Below are 24,619 nucleotides of genomic sequence, written 5' to 3'. Positions count from 1 at the left end.
CTCTTTGAGGATGAAAATTCAGTCTTTGAGGTGTTGTTGATAGCGTTTGATTGCCCACACCAGGGCAAGGCATTTGAGCTCATTGGAGTGATATTTCTTCTCTGCCTCTGAAATCTTCGTGCTAGTGTATGAGACAACTCTTTGCTCCCTGTTTTCAGCTTGCTGGTAAAGCATGTCTTCCAGTCCTCGCTGGCTGGTGTTGGCTTGCAAGACTGTAGGAAGTTCTGGATCTGGCTGAGATAACTTCAACGATCTGCTGAAGGCCTGCTGAACAGCTTCAAAGGCTTGCTATGTAGTTTTTGAATTTGAAGGATTCTGTTGCAGATTTACCATTGGAATCAGCCAAATTGGGGTTTAATGAATCTTTTTACATCAAATTAGGTCTTTTTTCTGAATTCATCTAAAGTAATTTCATTTAGAGAAATAAACCAAAAAAATTTGAAGTCAACTACTAAATGTAAAATTAACCAGATCAAAAAGTAATGTATTAATCATTAAAATCTAACAATTTTTTTCCAGTTATTGATGCTGAAATACAAACTACATAATATCTAATAATAAAACAAATTGTTAGGGATGTAGAATGTAGGGGGTATACCGAAATGAAACGACTAGCACTAGATAGGGAATCTTGGAGAGCTGCATCAAACCAGTCAAATGACTGAAGACCAAAAAAAAAAAAATAATATCTATTCAGGTGGTAAACTTTTAACTACAGTGAGATGTTGTGACAAAACACAAGAAGTATTGAGAAGATGTTAGAATTATTTATTTTTATATACTGATGACCTAGAAATTTTTAAGTCCTTTTTAATAAAAGTTTATTTTTACCAACTTCAAACTGATCCTTTTTTATAAGTTTAAATCATAATACTTTTATAAAGTTAGTTGTAAATGATAATTTTTAAATAATGTATTTATAATTTATTTAAAAAGGGCTCTTTTTGTTTCAGAGAGGATCCTGGGAGTGGTAACCTGATAACGTTTTCACAGTTTCTTTTCATAGCACTTCATGGTTTCTTTATTACCTCAAAATGTGGAACAGTTAAGCCAAAGATAGCAATATGGTAATGTAAAAATTTATTATTTATTTATTTAATCGTTTTCTTATGTTTTATTATTTTACTGTATATTGCTTTTATTGATAAAATTATTCTTTGCTCATGTGATAAAATGATATGTTTTGTGGTATCTGATTTTATTCTTACACTTTTTCATTTATATATATTTATGATTTTAGAAAACTTTTGAATCCCTTTTGTGAGTTACATGATCTTTAGGATTATTACAATCGCTGTGGTTCAATTCATTACCCTCCACTGATCTTTTTAAGATATAATTGTAACATTATTGTACTGAGGTAACTATGAGGGTCATTCAAATATAAACTGGAATTTTGTTGTGCAGACTGAGGGATAGCAGTGAATATGGTGGAGTACTGCTTAGTTAATCGGATATGTTGCTGGGGAGGGGCATGGGCAGCCATGTCTGTAGGTCATGTTTCCATCTCAGATTGTCTGACATGGAAGTACCATCATTTGTTGTGCAACAAATTATAATCTGATTTCTTGCCAACAATCGTGTCAAATCCTCTAAAATTTTGACTTGACTCCAGGCACAGTTTGGAGAAGTTAAAGCTACTCTTTCAAAAATTCATGTGTTTGATCAGGGCCAAAAAATGTCAAAGTGGCCATGATGCAGTAGAGAACGAAAGTCATAAACGTTGTCCGTCATCTAGCGTGAATGGTGACAATCAGATTTTTCATGATTTTGTGGAAGGTGACTGCTGCATAACCGTTGCTGAAATTGCATCAGAGGTAGGCATAAGTGTTGGGACTATGCATGTAATGTTGCCAGACACTTTAGGATATAGCAAAGTGTTGGTGAGGTGGGTTCCATATTTCCTCACTGAGGTACAGAGAAATATCTGGAAAGATGTCTTCAGCGACTTCTGAATTGCTTTGAGGAAGAAGGAGATGCATTTTTAGACCTCATTGTATTTTGCGACGAAACTAAGTCCAGTACTACACCTCAGAAAGCAAGAGAACAAGTATGATGGGGAGGAAAAGTGGGGAGGCCAAGAAATGCTTGTCAGCCGGAAAAATTTCTGGCAACGAAGGACAGTAAATGTGGCATACTACTGCCAGTTGTTAGATGACGTCAAGGATACTTATCACAATAAACAATGCTGGCAACTGATTTGCAATGTCCTCCTTCATGACAATACATGGCCACATACAGCAACTCAAACTTGCGATAAACTTACTAAAATTCATTGAACAACTCTTGAACACAACATTGTACAGCCCATTCTTGTCACCATGTAATTTCCGCAGTTTGTATTGCTAAAAGAAGCTTTAGGAGAGGAAAGATTAAAAAATGATGCCGCAGTTGAGCATTACCTGCGCAGTTGGTTGATGGGGCAACTATCTTGTTTTTTGATGTGGGGATCAGGAAGCTGCCTATCTGGTGGAGAAAATGTATATCAGTTAAAGGAAACTATGTAGAAAAATAATATTATTTGTAATTTTATCTAATATTAATAAAACTAAACAAATTCTGGTTTATTACTTACTTTATTTTATTTAACTAACAATGTTTTTTCAATTTTTTTTCATGTTTGTCTTCAAATCTTGCATCCTTAATTTAGCATACTTCCTGACATTGCCTATTGATGAAATTTTGCACAGTTATTAAGGTCGGTTGACAATACAATATTCCGACATTACTTTCACAAAAATCCCCCCTTACAGGAGTAAATTAAGGGAGGGGGTGTAAAAAATTGCATAATCTGCAAAATGGCTACGCTGGGTTTCAAAGAAAATTAACCTACAATTATATTCTTTATTAATTTATATTACAATTATTATCTTTAATTTACAGTTATATTTCTTTATTTGTTTATTGGTAAATTAAAAAAATTATTTTACTCCATACCTAAAAAAGTGTATTTTCTGACAAAACTTATTCCTATTTTACCCTGTTTTTCTTAAAATCTAAGTGAGATAGAGGTCTGGGACCCCTTTTATTCAATTTCTTATATAAAAAAATGATGAAGAAGAACCAAATTTCCTCCTTGATTTATTCCCCAAGAATTTCACATGAACTTTTACATTTACATAAACTTTTTTTCTTATTTTTGGTTATAGAATCATCTCCTGAGTGATTGCTATGCAATTTGGAATCATCCTTAATAAACAGGTGTATCACAGTCCTCCTGGGGGTTTCATAACATATTCTACTTGTGAAAATTATCAAAAATGTTCATATAAACATATATCCTAAAATGCTTTGTTTGCGAGTTATGGCTAGTGAAAGATTTTGCTTGGATTTCAGCTAACCTGGTAAAGTGAGGTTGTACTGAAATTTTTAGGATGTTAATTTAGAGGCAGAATTAATGATTTTTTTTGGTTTTTGACATGAAAAGTCAAATAAAATAGGTCCCAGAACTTATCTGCAGTAGTTTTTGAGAAATCTGGGGTGAAAAACCAATAAATTGGAGTAAAAAACTCCAATTTTTATGTTCAGTTGTTTTATGTCCAGTTTTTTATGTTTGACATACAATAATTTTGTTAAATGGGTATTAAACACATAAAACTTCTAGAGAGTTTAATTCTGAACAAAATGGTATAAGATCAGTTGAATACAAGAAAGAAAAGTTAAAAAAAATTTGAATTTTATTTAGAAACAGTACACTAGACCAAAGTGCATTGTACACACCAGTTTATAATAAATATTCACAAATGACCCCATGATTTTCAACCATTCCTTGACCATTTTTTTTACCATATCATGTATCACTCCTTGTACCATTTCTTGGCATGCTTTTGTACTGTTTTTGTTGCTTTTTTTAGTTTTTCAGGGTTGTCCTTAAGCTGCTCAGCCGCATCCTTAGTGAGGACAGTTAATTCCTCACGAGTATGTATTTTTGTTTTGTATACAACATTTTTCATCCTCCCCAGATGCAAAAATCTAAAGGTGTTAGATCAGGCAGTGTTGATGCCCAGGAATGTGGACCTCCACCACGATCGATCCATTTTTCAGGGAAATGATGACTTAAGTGAGTGGAAACGGCACCTGAGAAGTAGGGAGGGGCGCTGTCATACTGGAAGTATACTTTGGTCATTTCTGACAAATATAGTTATGTACTGTTTCTAAATAAAATCCAGATTTTTCTAACTTTCCTTTGTTTTATTTAACTTTTTTTACATCATTTTGTTCAGAATTAAATTCTCTGCAAGTTTTATTTAAAAGATTTACATGTTTATTATTCATTAACAGAGTTGTATATCAGACATAAAAAACAGGGGTTTTTTTACCTCAGTTTTATTGCTTTTCACCACAAATTTTTCAAAAACTACTGCAGAAGCAGTTCTCCAGTAGTTTTTTATTGACTATTTTTTCAATTTTTCAGGTCAAAAACCATAAGAAATTACTAATTTTGTGCCTTAATTAACATCCTAAAAATTTCAGTATGACAATTTCACTGGGATAGTTGAAATTTGAGTGAAATCTTTCACTAGCAGTATCGTTTTAGCAAATGAAGCATTTTAGGACATGTTTATATTAATTTTTCCATTATTTTCATGAGTAGAATAGGTTGTGAAATGTGAAAGTCTCGGAGAACTTTGTGATACACTCTGTACTTATTATTTATTTTGTTGAAAATTTCATTTTTTTTTTTTTTTGCTTGATATCACCACCGTGGCTTGTGAGGCTTGTACATTAATGTCTGCTTAACAATTGAAATGAGTATCTTAGTTTAAATTTTAAGTGGAGTACAATTTTTTGTAAATGGTTTATTCGAGAGTAATTTGTTTTCAAATTTTTAACAAACCTTTTAATGTACTGGAAAAATGAAAAGTATGTTGTGGAACCTTATAAAGAGATCAAGCTGTTTGCTGTTTGCTTAGACATCCGGGTTATTTAATTTGATTTACTTTAAAAGAAATTGTAGCTGATAAAAAATGTTAAGGAAGACAAAGATAAGAATGTACTGTATAAAACTGATAATTTTGATTTCCCTCGCAATCACATGTATTGCAACAATGATTGTTCTGATATAACTCATAACCTGTATTGTTTCATTGTTACCTATTTGTGATTGTGTTTAAAAAAGACTGTTTAAAATGAGTGCTCCTTTGTCTGATTGTACCAAAGAAGAAATGTGAGCTGTGATATGGTTTCTCAGTTCAGAAGGGATGAAACCAGCAGGATTATTCATCGAATGCAGCAGCAATATGGAGAGAATTTGAGTGGAAGTAAGATCTATGAATAAATTGATCGCTTTAGAAATGGTAGGATTTCTCTCTGTGATGAACAGCAGCAAGGTTGGTCTTTCACTTCAAAGACTAATGACAATATTGAAGCGATTAAACAAGTGATTCTCAGTAGTTGACAAATTGTAGTTGATGACATTGCAAGTGAGTTGAATATAAGCTATGGATCAGCATTTTCAATCATCCATGATCCTTTAAACTTTTGAAAAGTCTGTGCTCGCCAGGTTCCATGTCAATTGACCAGAATCCACAGAGACTCATTTGAAAATTTCCCAGAAGCTTTTGACACGTTACAAAGATGAAGCAGACTCATTTCTTAAGCGAATAATAACCGTTGATGAGATATGGGTTCATCACTTTGAACCTGTGAGTAAGCGAAAAAGTTTAGTGTGGAAACATCTTTCATCCCCCACAGTAAAAAAGTTCAAAACTCAGATGTCTGCAGGAAAGGTGATGATGACAAATTCTGGCTAATGGAAGATACACTTTTAGTTTACTGAATACCTATAGGTCAATCAGTAAGTAGTGACAGCTAATGTGAGCTACTGCGTTTACTGAAGCAAAAAATCAAATCCAAAAGACGTGGTAAACCGTCTAAAGGCGTGATTTTGCTTCAGGATAACGCCTGATCTCATATGGCCAAAAAACAGTCCTTTGCCTTCAATAGCTCAGTTTTGAGCTGCTGGACCTGGCTTCAAATGATTTTCATCTTTTTGGCCTGTAAAAGAAGAGTTAAGAGGGAATCATTATCAATCTGATGAAGAGGCCACAGAAGCAGTGAAATATTTTCTACACACCAGACTGAAAACTTTCTTCCAGGAAAGAATTCAAAAGCTAGTTAAAAGATGGATTAAGTGCATAGAAGTAAGAGGGGATTATGCTGAAAAATAATGCATGTATCATTTATGTTAGTACATTTAAATATACTGTTTTTTTTTTTAATTTCATTTTACTTTTTGACTTGCCCTCGTACATTATAAAAAAAGATAATTGAAATTAAGTGCAGATTAGAAGGATTAGAAAAATAAATACAAACTAGACAAATGTCTGACAATAAAATAATGTTACCCTAGATGATTTTGTGATATTTTTTCTGTCACTCCTTTTCTTTTTCTTGTAGTGGGTTTTTATTTAAACATATTTATGAACTGACATCTGAAAGATTTTATAAAAGAGTTTCATAATGAATGTGCATTACACAAATAAAACAGAAAATTAGACTTGTTTGTAATGAACCAACTAGGTAGTTTGTTTAAAATGTTGCAATTTTATTTTGTCTGTCATTAGCTGTAAGATTTTCTCATGTTTTCTGTTTTATAGTTTTGTTAATTTTATTTTATTGTATAAAATTTTTTTATTTATTATCTGTTTTAGGGATTACTCGGTCCTAGTTATTATGTTTTTTATTGTTAATGTTTGTAATAATTATGCATTTGATTTTAATATTGCTGTTCCACTTCACATGATATTCAGAGCTGTAAGTATTATTTTTTTATTTGTATTCATGTATATATTTACTTTAATTTTTTTCTTTGAAAATATTAAATTGTTTAATAATATTAGTTTGTGAAGCAGTTGGTTGTAGCAGCACTGGAGAGATTGCATCTTCATCCTGCAGGCTGATAAATAGAAACGTGTGTGTCCTGTGTACAGATTTGTTTAAAATATAATTAAAGTAATCTATTGTAATTTAATTATCTAATCTAATAATTTATAATCTACATAGTGAAAAAATTTTAAGAAATTATTTTATTTTAAAACAATTTTTGTTGTTGTTGTTTTATTTTCCCAAGCACCAGTAAACTGCTCCTGTTGCAGTATAGTTGTATAAGGAATGTATACCAATTAGTCAAAATTTTGGGAATCAGGGTTTTTGTGAATGTTAATGGTTTGCCCGTAGTACAAAAAAAAAAGTTATAAAAATTTTTGAAAAATGTATGTTTGTACATGATCAGTATTTTAAATAATATCCTCAGATTTGCTGAAGATAAAGTTTTCAAAAAATGTTTTATTTATGAGGCAATGATAGCATTCAAGTTTGGACAGAATTATAAAAGAGGAGGGGCAGTTTAAAATTTCAAAGTTTTAAGTCGACCAGGTTAACTAGTTGGGGATATTCAATATTATTTTTAAATATTTTTTTATCCTGGGGTCCAGGTCAACACAGGTGAACCCCAGAGTTGACCCAGGTGCTCCTCAGGGTCTTCCAGGGTTGCAAAGCTTCTTCGCTCACCATTCCTGTCTAGCCAGAGGGCTCCACTCCCCTGGACTCCCACAGTGTTTGTTACCTTTATGGTTGTGAAAATAATACTGATAAATAACAATTAAAATATTCAGGCTTTATAGAAACCTGAAAAAGAAACTAAATTACAAAGGACAGAATAGTAGTAATTGTAACTGTTTAAGTCCACACATCTTTGATAACAGCACATTCATAACTTATTTTTCTTGCCATGGTGACAAAAATATAATAATGAGGTAAAAGGATTAATTTTTCTTTTCTTTAATGAATATCTTTAATTCACAACTTTACCCCCAAGGTGGCTAGGGCCCTTCAAAGCTTAAAACCTTCCCTGAGATAATATGAATGTATCTTGCAAACTCAAAACCAATTGGTTGGTTGGTTCTTGCATGATGAGAACAAACAACCAGAGACAAACTTTCAGCTTTATGTATAAGATATCCATTTTAGAATTTTGTTAACCATAAGAGTTGGCACCAAGAAAGTTTTATAATCCTTTTGCTGGCTTTTTTAAATGTTTACACAAATTTCAGATAGCTGTACATTATTTTTGCTCTCTTACACAAGAATGAAGTTTCAAATCTTATTGTAATTAACAGTATCCAATAATTATATGAAAATGTATGCTTATGTTTGCACTTTTTATAGTTGTGTAACTAATTTTGATTTTATTCACTGATTATTTAATTGTTTCAAATAGAAATCATATAGCCTTTTATTTGGGTGCTTATTTTATTTAATCATAAAAACTCAAATTATTTAATAAAAATAACAAGTAGGATTTTTTGGGATTTTTTTTAAGTTTTAAAAACTTTTTTTTTTTTTTTAACTACTTACACTGATGCCCAATTTTAGATACCCTCCTTGCTATTTTTTTTGTGATATGATTTTTCAAACATTAATTTTTAATGTTTGAAAAATCCAAGCCTACTGACATTCAAACCCAGAATCTTCCAAATAAAGAGATTGTACAATTATACCATGGAGATTGGTGGAATGTCAACATCCATAGTGTATTATCTATTAGAAACATCATAAGTTTTGTAATGAATATTAAAAATAAAATTAATAATCTTTTATCATTTATGTCAATCCTGTGTTCACCACGTAGAAGTGCTGACAAAAATTTTTGTGATAGAATTAGACAAATCAGTTAAAACTAATATGTCAATTCAGCTTTAACATTAATATAAATATGTTTTAAAGAATTAATGTTTGCAGAAAGGAAATGAATATAAATAAATAATAGATTCATAAATATGCCAATATTGTTCAGTTGCTATGAATATGCACTCGTATATCATTCAACATTGACTTGCTTATCATGTATTGATTAATGAATTTATATGTTAGTAAAAGAAAACCTTTTTGTGTTACTGCCTCAGAGATGTAAATGAATAAAAAAGATAATAAAGTGAATAAATAAAACCAATTTATTGTTGTTTATAATACTTGTACTTGTGTCGCCAAACAAGTGACAAGGTTTTTGTTTGATTTAATATCTTATCCTCGTATCTGAAATAAAATGAAAAATTTAATTTGGTTAAAATTAAGTTAATTTGCCTAGTTTTACTTTGTTTACATTCATATTCCAAGGAAGTAGAATTACTGTAATAGTTTTGATAAAAAATCAAAATTAAAGTTAGGAAAATATAAGTTACTATCTTAAAGAATATTTTTTCAACTTTATATCTTTTGAGTGGATAAAAAAGATATTGAATATTTATATTTAATATCTCTGAAAATATATTCAATGTATTTTTCAATATCTTTTTAATAACACTTCATTTTCTCATAGAACTTTCTGTGTTCTGTTACAATCAGTCTATGCTAAAACTTCACTAATTTAAAAAAAAAAAATTATCCCGGTTTTTTATGTCAATCAGAAATTGCTGTAACTATCTCTACACTGTTGCTCCTTATAATTGAAATTTAAAAATTTCAAGATGATTATTGAAAAAAATTTTTTAGTTTCACTTGACTTTTCCTAAAGTTTCTAAGAAGTATAAATATGATCTAAATAATTATATCTCTCTTTAATAATGTAATGACTACTTTTATAAATTATGATGAGGCACTTTCATTTGGCCAAATTCAAGGCATGAAAGTTACATTTATAGATCAAAACAGCATTTTTAAAATTGATGAGTTTTTTAATATTGAAAACTTTCTTGGCTGATTTTTACTTGTATTTTTTCTACATTTTGTTTGATGATTTTGTTCCAGGGATCTCTTATTGCAAACATGATTATGGGAATTATTATACTGAAAAAAGTTTACACAATTTCTAAGTACTTGTCAGTTGGAATGATTACACTTGGTATAATTATTTGTACTCTTATTTCAAGCAAAGATGTGGTAATTAAAAATTTATTATATTAATTTTTCTCTTTTGTATTTTAAAGTTGCATTATCATCAGGTTTTTGACTTATTGTTGATTAATTAAAAAACATTGGAAATTAATTTCAAATTTTAAGTTTAATGATACAGATTTTCATGTACTGAAACATTTTAAGTAATGAATATTATTATTATTATTTTTTTTAAATCAGCTTTTAAAGTAGGCATATTTGCTGATCTTTCATAAATGTAGTAATTTCTACTAACTAGATGAGGGATTAACAAGGACAAATTCCTCAGTGATCATTTCCTTTGGTAATTTTTTAAATTAATTTTATGTTAATCCAGAAATCAGAACTCTTTTGTATTAAGATGTTTTTGAAGGAGAAGTGCTTTTATGATCTCTTTTATAATTTTGTTAATAAGAATATTAGGCTCTAGTGCAGGAGGAAATTTTTTGTACCAGATTTCTGTTTTCTATCTAAAGATGTTCTGTTTATCTTAAAATTTTCAAGTAAAATGCAATTTATGTGTACTGAGTTTTAAATTTATGTAATTTTCAGAGATAGAGCCTGGAAGTTGTGGATGAAACAAAATTTGTTCTCTTTAACTGGTGATTGGTGTCCATTTCATGTGATCACGATTATATTTTTTCATATAAACAGAGAAATCTGTTGGTGTTTGACAATTTAGGTTTTTATAACAAATATAAAAATTTGCAACCATCTAAAAATTTGATAAATGTTTTTTAAGGCTTCATAGCATATTACATTTTATCGTTTTAATGTATTTATTTCATTGTTCTGTTGTTCTATGTATCTTTTTACTTAAGTCAAATGTTTCAAAAAGATTATTTTAATTATCACCATTAAAAATTTCTCTTATATTCAGAAAAAATGATATATATATTAAACATTTTGTTCTTTGTAGACCTACTTTTAAATGCTTTTATTTAAAAATTTTCTGAATTTTTCTTTTTTGTAATAAAAATAAATAAGTTAACCTATTAATTTCATTCTGGAAGCATAAATGATTCAAAAAGAGTGAAAATCAATACAGATCAATGAATTGCACAGACTTCTGAGGACTTTTAACTTCTGAACACAAAAAAGTCAGCAGTACTGATTAAAAAAATACTGGTAGAAGATTGAACTTTGAGTGTTTGGATATTAAAAATGACACTAGAGAGAAGCAGGATGCAACATTTTTTCGTTAAGAATTTGAAATTTAAAAAAAAAGAGTATACATATTTTGTTAATGTTTGATTCTTTGAAATCAGGAATTGGAACGGATTAAATATTTTATAAAAATATTTTTCTCTTGTGTTTTACTTCCATGTACAAAGTAAAGGAAGTATTGTGATTGCGAAAAATTTCGGTTTTTAGATTTCAACGGAAATATCCATTTTGACCATCCCTGAATCCATTTTGCCTAGTTTCGGCATGACATCTGTACGTATATATGTATTTCACATAAATCAAATCGATTAGCCGTAGGATGTTGAAATTTTGGATTTAGGACTGTTGTAATATCTAGTTGTACATCTCCCTTTTTGATTACAATCGACTGAACCTAAAGTGTCCAAAAAAAAACCCAAAATCTTAAACAATGTGGATTGTGAACTTTTTCTTAACTGTAGTAATAAGCCCTCATTGAGAGCTTTTCAACGATATGTCATAAGTGGTACTTATTTTCATTGGTTCCAGAGTTATAGCTAAATAAAATTTTAATTAATGAAATATCTTAAAAGGGGGAAGGCACATTGGTTCAAATCAGACTTCATCTCCTTTTTTTAACTTTATTCTTTTATTTAAATATATTGATTTATTAATAATTATTAACCTCTGATTGTAAAAAAAAATATGATAAATAATAATACAATCACAATAAAAAACAATGAAAAAATATCAGAAGTTATTAATGAAATAAAATTTTATGTACTTATCATTTTAAAAAAAAATGTATATGTAATTTAATAGGCATACAAGGAAGTTATGTGGTTTCGACATAAGATTTTTTTTTTATATATTGATTGCCAGAATAAGCATTAATTTAAGTTAAAAATATCACTTATTACAGTAACAAAATGATGATTTTGTCTGTCTGTTAATTGTTAATATGATAACTTCTAGATAGCATTATTTTAAACTTTTTGTACACTATTATTACAGGTCTATAAAATTATTAATTTAAAAAAGATTATTTCTTTTTTTACATATATGTTCTATTATCTTATCAAGACAAGTCAGTATAGCTGTTCTCTGAAATATTAATGCTATGTAATTATCATTAAATTATTATTTCTTATCGTTTTTTTTAAATTGAAAAACTTTATATAAACTGCTGGAGTACGTTAAACTTCTAATATCATTATATGACTAGGGTAATTTGAATTGTGTAATTGTTTATTAATACTTCTGCTTGGTGTATGTTATTTCAGATTAAACAATTTTTATTTTTACTTTTATTGCTCCCATGTAATGAGTAAAAGTGTACTATTTGTAAAAATAACATTCCTACCCCATGTATTTTAACATTATTAATGTTTGACGTCTCTTTAATTCAAAAATATGTAGTTAAAAGATTATTATATAAGCATATGTGTATATATGCATGAGTGTTTTTTGTTTTTATTTTTAATGTATATCCCAAGAATAATCATGAAGTTAAAATGTTACAATCATGAAGTTTGATCTGGTAGCTTGTATATTAAATCTTACACTTTAATAAAAAAAATATAGAAAAAAGATATTAAACATTGAAGTTGGATGATAATATTGGTATTAATATTGATTCAAATAGAAAAATACGTTTTATAATAAGTGCACTGACTTTAGCTGTAACAACCATAGGTGAGCTGAAGTAAGTCAAATCACTATAGAATATGTGAAAAAATGTAATAAAATTGAATCAACTTAACAGGGCAAATATAATATTTATATTTTTTTAAATTTTTAATGACTTTTTCAACAAACAATTTGCTATTGAATTAATTATGTTTGTGTGCATGTGTATGAACACTTTTTGACCTGTATTTTGATTTTGGTTTGAGCATTGTTAGAGGATTAAAAAAACACATGAATGGCCTCTGAATTCACCTCAAAATGACTGCCAAAAATGAGATTTTATAATAATCATTACCGCAGTAACAGTTTAAGCTATCAAGTTGGTTCTAACACACTAATGTAAGCTTTACTAAAATGCATAAAACATATAAATATCAATTTTGTAAATCAAGTGTTAGACACCAAAATGATTGAAAAACTAACTTTTTAAGAATTGAAAAAAATAAAATGTGTCATAAAACCGCTGAAGCACAAGATAAATAAATTATATTAATTACTCTGTATTAATTTATTAATTGCTTAGAGTAAGTAGAAGTTAGAGATAATAACTTTGCTAGGAGTGAATTAATAATTGGGAGAACGGTAATAACAATAAGAATGTTCCTTTGGGAAAGTTTTAATAAACTTTTCATTGATAACTAGATTACTTTGAATGTATTCTTATGTCTGTTTACATAGTGATCATGTGATCTCAAATTAATTTTGTTTTTGTTAAAAAAAAAATAATTAAAAATTTATTGTATTCAAAATATAGAAAAGATTTATCATTTTTCAACTGACTATAGACGTATTTTATTGAACGTAATATTTAATGAACTTTTTCCCATGTACTATTTCATGGGAAAAAGTAACTTTCTTCATTTTTAATCACTAATTATAGTAAATCTTACTAACATAGTAATATTACATTTCTTCCGAGTAATTATTTTTTTCTTAACACAAATGCTTTTTAATTTTTATATACACTCACGAGTGCTTTTATAGTAGTGCTGATGGTACTATATGTGTGATATACATGGATGTTGTTGTTCATTGTTTCTTCCTCTTTTCAGATTCTGTTCTCTTTCTGTCCTTATTCTGTACTTTACAGATATATAAGACTTTTCACCTTCCTTAGCTATTTTTTCAACCACCACTCTTCATGTTGGTTTGTCTTTTTTTTTGGTTATAATTGCTTCATCACAATTTTATATATTAAGTTTAATTCATGTTCACCCATTATTTTTCTCCATCAACATTTCTGTCTATGCAATTAGCAGCCACCAGATTGTTGGTTTAACGGTGCTCATCAACATTTTCAAATTATCAACCTTCATTTATTTTTCTGCAATCTTTCCTGCCAACTTCAACAGTATATCATCCATCTCTGCAGTAAATAATAGGAAGCCCACTGGGCTGGTCTAATTGTTAACTTGTCATCATGAATCAGCTGATTTTGAAGTCGAGAGTTCTAAGATTCAAGTCCTAGTAAAGGACTTTTATACGAATTTGAATATTAGATCATGGATACTGGTGTTCTTTGGTGGTTGGGTTTCAATTAACCACAAATCTCAGGAATGGTTGACCTGAGACTGTACAAGACTACTCTTCATTTACATTCATACATATCATCCTCATTCATTATCTGAAGTAATACCTTACAGTGGTTCCAGAAGCTAAACAGAAAAAAAAGAAAAAAGTAAATAATAGGAAGATTGGAGTTGTTTATTCCAAATCATACTTTTACTCTCCAATCTTTTTTTCTATCTTTACACAGGCCACCATCTTCACTCATCCTTCATATATATATAATTTAATATTAAATGAATTTTAATCTTGCAAAACACAGTAAATAGATAAGTTAAAGTTGCCATATTAATTGCAAGAATCAATTTTCATGAGATCCGCATCTTCAGTTAGTATTTAATTCTATACATTAAAATAAATTGTTTTTATAATTTTTGAATTTGTCAAATTGTTAGTTTTTTCATAAATTTTGAAATTATTACAGTCGAATGTGCATATTCTGCTGTGCAGTACTAGATTGATGTAATATTTAAAATTTGTATTTTCCTTTTTTCTAATCATTACTGGCAACCATTAGATCATTTCATTATGTTTTTAATTAAATCATCAATCACCGAAGATGTTGGTTTATTATTAAATTGAAATTTTCTTTATATTTATATATGTACTATTTTTAATATTATATATTATATCATATATATTTTAATATTTTAAATATTATGTATATAATACAAACAAAATTTCAATTTGATAAATCATAAGATAGTGTTTGAATGAGATGGTCTTAAAATATGCAACAGATAGCAGCATTTGCATAAATTAATGCAACATTTTCATTATATTACTATTTTTATGTTAAGCTTTTATTATGCAATAAAAGAATTATTTCAGTCATGACTGAGAATATGGGATTCTGTATAAGTACTTTCATGAAAAATTAAGGTAAGTTATGTCTTACCTCAATATTCTGTACTAAGTGATTTATTTATTTAATAGAATTTATATAAATGAATATTAACTGAAATGTAATTTATTTAAGTTTATTTTCCTCTTGATTGGATAGTATTAAATATAATAAAAAAACATATTTTACTTAAACATATTACCTTTATTAATTTCTTGGGTTAACCAATCAACTATACAAACTTATAAATTAAATACACAACGTTTCACTTAGAATTCTGTAAGCTTCCTCAGGTGACAATACACATTCATACGAAGTTATCTTATATGCTAAGAAATTAACTGGTCTACCCATCCTAGTTAACAATATTTTATGTGTAGTGGTTCTATTATTACAACAAGGGTGGGGACCCTTGTTGTAATAATAGAACCTTTACACATACCTATTATCTTTATAATTAACTGTTTATATAAGCTAATTACTAATTCCTGTGTATTGAAACCTTTGTCATGCACATATTTTTCTAAAAATTACAAATGTTAAACATTCTTTTCCTTAAAACTAAATTTACAATATAAATATGATTTTTTAAATTAAATTAACATATATATTGCTTAATCTGGCTATGTTCGTTCAATTGTTGACAGTTTTTGTGTATTTCTTGATTTATGTAATTTCTAGAGTGGTCTTTTATATGTATTTTGTTCTTTGTCCAATATTTTGGTGTTGTTGAAATCAAATGAGTTTTCATGTTCTACATGGACATGCTCTGCCTTTCTGTATGGTTTTATATACGATTTTGTTGATATTTTCTTTTTGAAATGTTATTGTTATATTAAAAATGTTTATACTATTGGTAATTTCAAATTCTTTTATAAATTGTATATGTTCATTAAATAGGTTAAATTCTTTTAATATTAACTCAATATCCTGTTCATGTGCACATACTAGAATATCTACGTGTTGTTTATAGAATGAGACCTTAGTATTTAATCTCACTAATACTTTATTTTCTAAATATTCCATAGTTAGGTTTGCTAAACAGGCTGAGATTGGTGACCCCAACGTTAAACTATGGCATTGTTTGTATTATTTATTTTTAAATAAATGTGTATACACAAACACACACATATATATATATATATATATATATATATATATGTGATGTGTATATATATATATATATATATATATATATATATATAAGGGTTGTTTTTTTTTCAAGGTCCGATCGGTCACAAAATTAAAACCACAGTGAAAATAAAAATTTTTTATTTGTAACAAGTACTTACATAGTTACGCACGCTATTTCTCTACATAGTCGCCACTCTGATTTCGACATTTGTTGTAGCGTGGTGTGGTACCAACTTTCCAATACCCTCGTCATAGAATGGAGCTGCCTGAGTTTTCAGCCATGTTTCTACGCTGGTCTGCAGCTCGATGTCTGTGCCAAAATGTTGTCCTAGCCAGCATTTCATGTGAGCAAAGAAGTGAAAATCGGATGGAGCCAAGTCCGGGCTGTATGGTGGGTGATCAAACACGAAAGCTCCTGCAGTGTTTTCTCCCAACGAAAACACTGCAGGAGCTTCTTTGTTACAGCAGCAGTGTGCGGCCGAGCATTGTCATGGAGAAAGACAATGCCTGATGACAACATTTCTCTCCGCTTATTCTGAATTGCTCTTCGTAGACGTTGAAGAGTCACGCAGTATGAGGCTGCAGTGATAGTCGTGCCACGTTCTATGAATTCCACCAAGAGAACTCCATTTCGGTCCCAGAACACACTTTTATTATATACTATTATATACTTCTATTATATGGTCCCAGTACACTTTCTATTGGAGAAGGTTTGCTTGAACTTCTTTGGTTTACTGGGAGAATGAGAATGCATCCACTGTTTGGATTGTTCTTTTGTTTCTTCAATTTCGAAATGGACCCAGTGACAATTTTGTTCAAACAATATTCTCCTTCATTGTGGTAGCGCTGGAGAAATGTTAGGGAGGCATCCATTCTCATTGTTTTGTGATGGTCAGACAGCATCTTGGGAACCCATCTTGCACACAGTTTGCGGTATTGAAGTCTCTCACTCACAATGGTGTAGAGAGCTGACCTTGAAATTTCAGGAAATGAATCACTCAATACAGAAATTGTGAACCGACGATTTTCTCAAATTGCCTCATCCACTCGCTCAACGAGATCATCGGTTGACACTCGCTCAACGAGATCATCGGTTGACACTCGCTTCCTTCCCTGACCGCCTGCATCATGAACATCTGTACGTCCTGTTTTAAAGTTCCTACACAATTATCGTACTTTGCTGTCACTCATTGAAGTTTCACTGTACACATTACTTATTTTTCGATGAATTTCAGCTGCATTACAGCCCTCAGCCTGAAAAAATTGAATTACCGCACTTCACACTTGGCTGGAGATGCTATTGTTGTAGACATGTTTACGTGCTAGCTGCGTGTTCAGAACTAAACAAAGTGATGCGGTGTGATTGAAGGCCATACTAGAGACACTGCGCAGCAGATACGCACAAAGGTTCATCCGACTTTTATGCGGGTTTTTATTTCATGACCGATCAGACCTTAAAAAAAAAAATAACCCTCGTGTGTATATATATATATATGTAATCTCTTATTTTGTTAGCAGTATTACGTTGTCTTATTATGTTTATAAATCTGTTATTATTTAAAAATATATATTGTCCGTTTATTTTATTTATTTATTTATTGTTTTTTTTTTTTTTTAGAAAAAGACTGGGCCAATCAGTGAATTAATTCCTACCAGTGAAGTAGAAGATTTCTTTTGGTGGGTTGTAGGTGAGATAGATTATTTAATTCTTTTATTTACGAGGCTCTTGAAAGAGTGTTAGGTAGTAATTTTTTTTTCAAATTCATCATAACTTTGATTCAAGGAATTTAGTTCAGTATAAGATAATGTTAAATTACTTTATAATTCTTTGATTGTACTCTTTTGGCAATCTGGCTGTAAAAGATTTTCAGAATTTTATTGTGAAATTCCATTATTGTATTTAATTTATTTATGCTGAAAGTTTTCCTGAAAAATATAAGTTTTAAATATAAGTTTTCTTACTTGTATGAAGTATAAGAAAGTATTGTAATCGTGAAAAATCGTGGTTTTCAGATTTCATTGGAGATATCCATTTTGACTAGTTATGGCACGACGTTTGTACGTACATATGTGCCTAAGTATCTTGCACAACTCAAAAATGATTAGCTGTAGGATGTTGAAATTTTTGATTTAGGATTGTTGTAACATCTAGTTGTGCACCTCCTCTTTTGATTACAATCAACTGGATCAGAAGTGTCCAAAAAAGCCCAAAATCAAAAAAATTTAGATTTTGGACTTTTTTTTAACTGCAGTCATAAATTATTATTTTCGTTGGTTCCAGAGTTATTGCCAAATAAAATTTTAATTAATGAAATGTTTGGATCTTAGAAGGGACACTTAGGCTTGAATAAGACTTCATTACCTTTTTTTTTAATTTAAATATATTGACTTATTAACAATTATTACTTCTGACTGTAAAAGGTTTTTACAATAAATAATTCAATAACAAAAGATAAATAAATAAATAAAAAAAATATGTAATAAAAAATGTATGTAATTTAATAGGTGTACCCTATTTTGTGAGATTTCAAGATTCTCATATTTGGTTAGCTGATGAAAGGAAAAATTATGCTCAGTATTCTTAGAAATTTAATCATTTTCTCAATTAATTTTTATTTTTTGTAATTTTTAAAAAAAAATTTGAGTTATTAACAGAAATAGAGATGAGAGAAAAAAATGTCTCATGAAGTGCAGGATATCTACTGCTCAATCAATTTTAATCAATTATATATAATTAACATCAACTATATATACAGTTGATAATCATATATATATATTTTTAAGCCTCTGGGGATGACCGTTAGGTATTACCATGTCTGACCTGGATTTGAACCCTGATCCTCCAGATAGGCCAAGACGCTACCACTAGCATCACAGAGGTCAGCATATATATCTCTAGAAAATACTCAAAAATTGTTCACAAAAAAATTTTTTTTTTTAATCTAAGTCTAGTTGGCCATTTTAGTTATTAAATACTCATCATCAGTAGGTTCTGAAAAATTAGTATTAAAAAAAGTTACTTAACAAAAATAAAGAAGGCTTACTTCAAGCCTTTCACTTTTACTCTTTCGCCGTTACTTTACATTCGTGATTGTGATTGTCTAAAATTATATTTTTATTATTTTTAATAGTTATTTTTATTCAGTACTGGCAAAAGTTTTTCTGTATTATTTGAAAAGTATTTTTATTTGTTAATTATTTATAATTTTTTCTTAATTAACATTTTTTTCAATTTTATTTATTTTGTTACGTACTAATATTATAGTTATTATCTACTGATAGTAATTATTTAAAATTGAAATGGCTATCTAGTTTAAGATTTTAATTAATTTTTTCTTTCTTTTTTTGTTAATTGTTTTTTAGCTTTTTCTCTTTTTCAATTGTTTCGTCTGCTGTGATAGTATTGTATTTTACCTTCATTATTTATAACTGCATCATTTCCAAGTGATAAAAAGCAAGAAATGAATCTAATGGATTGATGGATTGAAAAACAATTAAAAAAAAATCACAAACTATGATGTGTACTTGTGTAATCATCTATAAGCCATTTATTTTTAAAAAAAAATTAAGTTGACTAATTCTATTCCAAGATAAATTATATATTTCTTCTTAAAACAATTAAATGGTGCTTAAGATGATGTTGAATTAAAATTAATTTATTTCAATTTTTCAGGAATTTCTCTGATGACTGTTGCTCTCTTCATTTCTGCTAGAATGGGAATTTATCAAGAAATTCTTTATAAAAAACATGGGAAACATCCATATGAGGCTCTGTATTACACTGTAAGAATCTGAAATTAATTCTATTTTGCATTTATTTTTTTTACTGACCCAAGAAAGACTTTTTTGAGTGATAATTAAAAATATATATATATTTTTTTAATATGCATTTATCACATTTATTAAGTTCAGTTTTTCCATATGTACAAGGGTAAGTCAATTATTATCCGCAATTTAGTTATATTTTTCTTTATGTTGGTAATACTGTCGTGTTGCGTAGATGACGCATGTGTGGTTTAATTGTTGTTATGTCTGTGCAGGTTGGAAGTAAGTATTCTCATGAGTACACAATTCTTTAATTTAATAATTTAATTTCTATAATCACTGAAAGGAAATTTTTTTATTCAAAATATATATCGTTATCAATAGTGATTAATTAAAATTTGTTGTTATTGTATTATTCCACATTCCCCTCTGTACTAATTATGTCAAAGACAAAAATATAAAAATACATATATATATATATATATATATATATATTTATATGCTCATTTTTCTGTAGACTCTTAGAAAATTTATTTTTAGCTGTTTGTGTGTTTGTTAGTTTTTGTTTTATATTTGAATATGCCATATAAGTATCGAAAGAGCTAATCTCTTCAGTATTCATGAAAAGATATGAATTTATACTGAATCCTGTTTTGTTTTACTTTTGATAATTCTTTTTTTGTGTTTTTTTTTAATAGCATCTTTTACCGTTACCAGCATTTACAATATTGTATAGCAACATATTTGAACATTTTATGATGGCATTAAATAGCCACCCATTAATACTACCTGTGATTGGAATCAGTCTACCTCGATCGATTGTCTTCCTCCTGGGAGACGTTCTTACGCAGTATCCTTTATGCATTAAATTATTAGATTTATTCAAATTCATATTTACATTTAAAAATATATTTATAGTATATAGCACCAAAATAGTTCAGTTATCTAACTTAGATTATATATTTTTATAACTAAGATATAATAGTATAATTGATTTCATCTAAATGGCTGTGGTAGTAAACAACTGACTCTTTTTATGCATCGTATTTTTAAAAAAATAAAAAAATGTTCTGAAGAAGCAGAAATCTCAAAAACACTTAACAGGGATAAAAAATTAAAAAACTAGTAAGTAATATATTTATATCAATATTTATAAATTAATTTATTCTGCAACTTTATTTACAACAGGGTGTGTATATATATATATATATATATATATATATATATATATATATATATATATATATATTATGTATATATACACACCCTGATTTTTATTAAAAATCTTTGTTTTCTTTCTATCTGCCATTTTATTAGTGAAGTGAATAAAAACCAGTATTTACTTTTACTTGCAATTATACAAGTGTTTACTTGCAGTTCTGTGAATAAACAACGGTAAACCAAATACTTGACAAGTATTGTCTTTACTTGTAAAATAGGGAAGTGAATAACCTTTACTTATCAAGCGTTTACTTGTAACTACACACAATTACTGATTCCGGTCAGACTTTACTTAAAACGAGTGAATAAAATCCTAAGTTCGGAAGAGTATTCAAGTATTTACTGGAAGAATTTCAAGGTAGCTATTTAGTAACCTTATCAAACTTTCATTTAATTTTTTATACTTGGTATGGCTGCCTTTGTCAACATTCGTCAACCAAAAACTTACAAAGAAAGGCGAGTATTGAGTCCAAGAAGATATGAAGAACTAATTCGTTTTACAAAAGACTCAGTTGAATTTTTGACGAACACTTTTTTGGAAGAAAGTAATGAAAAGCAAGGAGGTGCTCTGTCATCGCAACAGAAGATGGAAGTATATTTGCGGTACTTATCAGACCCTGGATTTCAAAACGGTGTCAGTGAAGACTTCGGGATTCATCATTCTACAGTATGCAAAACTTTCGATTACGTTCTGAATAAAATAAACGAAAAGGCATCTGAGTGGATTCACTTTCCACAGAATGCTCATGAGTTAAATGAAGCCAAGAGAAAATGGAGTTCTCGCTTTAAAATGCCGAGCGTAATAGGTGCTGTGGATTGCACGCACTTAGAAATAAATAAACCAGCACGGTACGGAGACTTTTACGTAAACCGTAAGAAGTATCCCAGTATCAACGTTCAGGTAACATGTGATTCCACTGAAAAAATCACTAGCGTTGATGCTTCTTGGCCGGGTAGCACCCATGACAGTCGCATTTAGAAACGGAGCAGTGTTTGCCAAACCATGGCTAAATTTAATAGTACGGTATGCCTTTTGGAAGACAGTTTTAAAACGCTGTTACGAAATCATTTTATATGGCATCTAAGTCACTTATTTTGTTTATACGATGTAAAATGTTTTATTTAGACTAGAAAGAATATGACTATTTTTTTCTCAGAAATGTATAGCTAATCTTACTAGCAACATATCGATGTATTGAAACACATAATAAATTATGATATACGGCACACAAAAAAAAAGAAGGAATTTGTGGTCATAAATACATCACTTTACTTGAGGTCTATAAATATCTTTTCTGACAAATGATATCGGTAAACATGTAACACATAACGATTCGTACTGAATAAGAGTTTACAGTAAAAATGGTTTTTTGTCAATATGAATAGCCTTTTGAGTGGTGGGAATTTTTATAAAACGTAGTTTTCTGAATCTACGTTCACTTATACTAACATATGTTACTGATCTGTGATTTATGACACGGGTTTTTCATCATATTTTGCCCAATTTTCAACCGATTGGCTTGAAAGTTTTATTTTTAAAATCAGCAAACTATGTTTCATAACAGAAAGCAAAAAAAAAAAAATATCGCTAATAAAAAACGCGGTAGAAATGCGCAAAATAATTCTGCAATTAAATTATCGTAATTTTTTAGGCAATCAGATACCAACATATTTTCGCGGATACCAATCAACCGCGGATCATTGTGATGGGAAAAGATTAAAACAAAAGAAACGTTTGATGTATTGACAAACGTGTCTGAACATGATGATGTACAGGATATGAATCATATAAGTGTTTACTTGATAAGTAAAAGAGAATACTGGATAAGTAAAAGCAAAATGGGAAAACTACTGGCAAATACTTGGACAACTACAAATGTTACAAGTGTTTACTTATAAGTTTTAGTAAAAGGTTATTCACTTAGTCTCAAGGGTTTACTTTACTTGACCAGTATTTACTTTAAAGTAAAAAGTATAGTTTATTCACTTCACTATATGTTTATTAATGAAAAATTTATATCTTATGATCGGATTGAGGAATTTCAATAATTTGGTGCACACCATTTATACCAACATTGTCTAGTAAATAAAAAATTACAATGTAATCAATCATGTTCTCAAATTTCAAAATGATAGTCATCTCAATTGTTCAATCCTTTATATATAAGTAATCTTCAGTTTTATCATATTACATTTGTGAAAATGTTAAGCACCTTATTGTGAACAAGGTGACACCTTAGTTTTGAAATTCTGTTGATAAATAACCAACGTATGACAGAAAATGTATACCATAATTTTCTGTGATTGAAATCAGTCTTCCTCAAATAGACCAGTCTACCTCGATCATATGTGTGTGTGTGTGTGTGTATGTGCGCTTGTGCACACATGCACATGCATGTTTGTATCTGTATCTCATTTATCTGTTGGTTAAGTTTATTTATTTGCAGTCAGTCTTTGTTAGTGATGCTGCAGAACCACGATTCAAATAAAATAATTAAAAATTACTATCCATGTTTTACTGTGAATTATAATTTTACCTTGAAATATTCCAGAATTTAATGATCACTTTAAGATTTAGGCTTAAATTGTAGTTTCCAATGGACAACAAATTGTTAATAATTTGCTTTGCAGCTATTTGTTTTTTAAAGATTATTTTATTTGATGAAGAGAAATTGTATGAATTGTGATAATGTTAAATGCTTGTACCATTGTTTAAGAGAAATTTCTAAGTAAAGAGAGGGAAATTTATAAACTAATTTAGGGGTAGGTCAGCTAAGAAAGTTATGGTGATTTGTAAATTTGATATTTATTTAGATTTCTTAGGTGTTGCTACTAATAATTGCACTAGAGATATTATGAAAATCACAGTGAATGCTAAGGGTACATTTGTCCCAGTTGATATTGCTACAAATATGCTTAGTGTACAATGAGAGTATTGATGAATTTTCATTTACCAGGAATTTTTTATTTATTTATTTATTAAAGTTGTTCATAGTTATATAAGATAAATGACTTTTTAACCAAAATGTTTTTAAATCTTAAAAGAATTAATTTTGTGTCTATTCTTTCTATTGAAAAAGTATTTTCACTCGCTTTTTTTTCAGTAACAGCTCTTCTGTAAAAATTGATCTTTTTATAGCACATATAGTAATTCATTTTAGTCAAATTAGGGGATTGGTTTTTTTACTAAATGCGCAGTTCGGTTGAGTTTTAAACTTAAAATATATTTTGCAGGTAATTATGAGGTTTGGTTATTTACAAAAGTTTTTGCAGGAATTACTAAAGGTTAACTGATAACTGTATTTTATTACTATATTTTTAATTTTGGTAATGGCATAATGAATATAATTTATTCATTGTGAGGGAACTGTACATTTTGGT

General features: G+C 28.9%; 1 protein-coding gene across 1 annotated transcript in view; it reads left to right on the top strand.

Annotated features, from left to right (window-relative positions):
- Efr (ER GDP-fucose transporter) overlaps nucleotides 1-24,619 on the top strand; it is a 38,363-nt gene that overhangs the window by 7,145 nt on the left and 6,599 nt on the right. Inside the window, exons 2-7 of the mRNA XM_075360780.1 lie at nucleotides 954-1,067; nucleotides 6,654-6,756; nucleotides 9,748-9,879; nucleotides 17,871-17,940; nucleotides 19,926-20,035; nucleotides 20,716-20,867. Of these exons, the coding sequence (XP_075216895.1) occupies nucleotides 954-1,067; nucleotides 6,654-6,756; nucleotides 9,748-9,879; nucleotides 17,871-17,940; nucleotides 19,926-20,035; nucleotides 20,716-20,867 (681 nt within the window). The remainder of the gene's footprint in view (nucleotides 1-953; nucleotides 1,068-6,653; nucleotides 6,757-9,747; nucleotides 9,880-17,870; nucleotides 17,941-19,925; nucleotides 20,036-20,715; nucleotides 20,868-24,619) is intronic.

This window comes from Lycorma delicatula, chromosome 3 (genome assembly GCF_047948215.1).
Source record: "Lycorma delicatula isolate Av1 chromosome 3, ASM4794821v1, whole genome shotgun sequence".
Lineage (NCBI taxonomy): Eukaryota > Metazoa > Arthropoda > Insecta > Hemiptera > Fulgoridae > Lycorma > Lycorma delicatula.
This window is presented reverse-complemented; position numbering and strand designations above follow the sequence as displayed.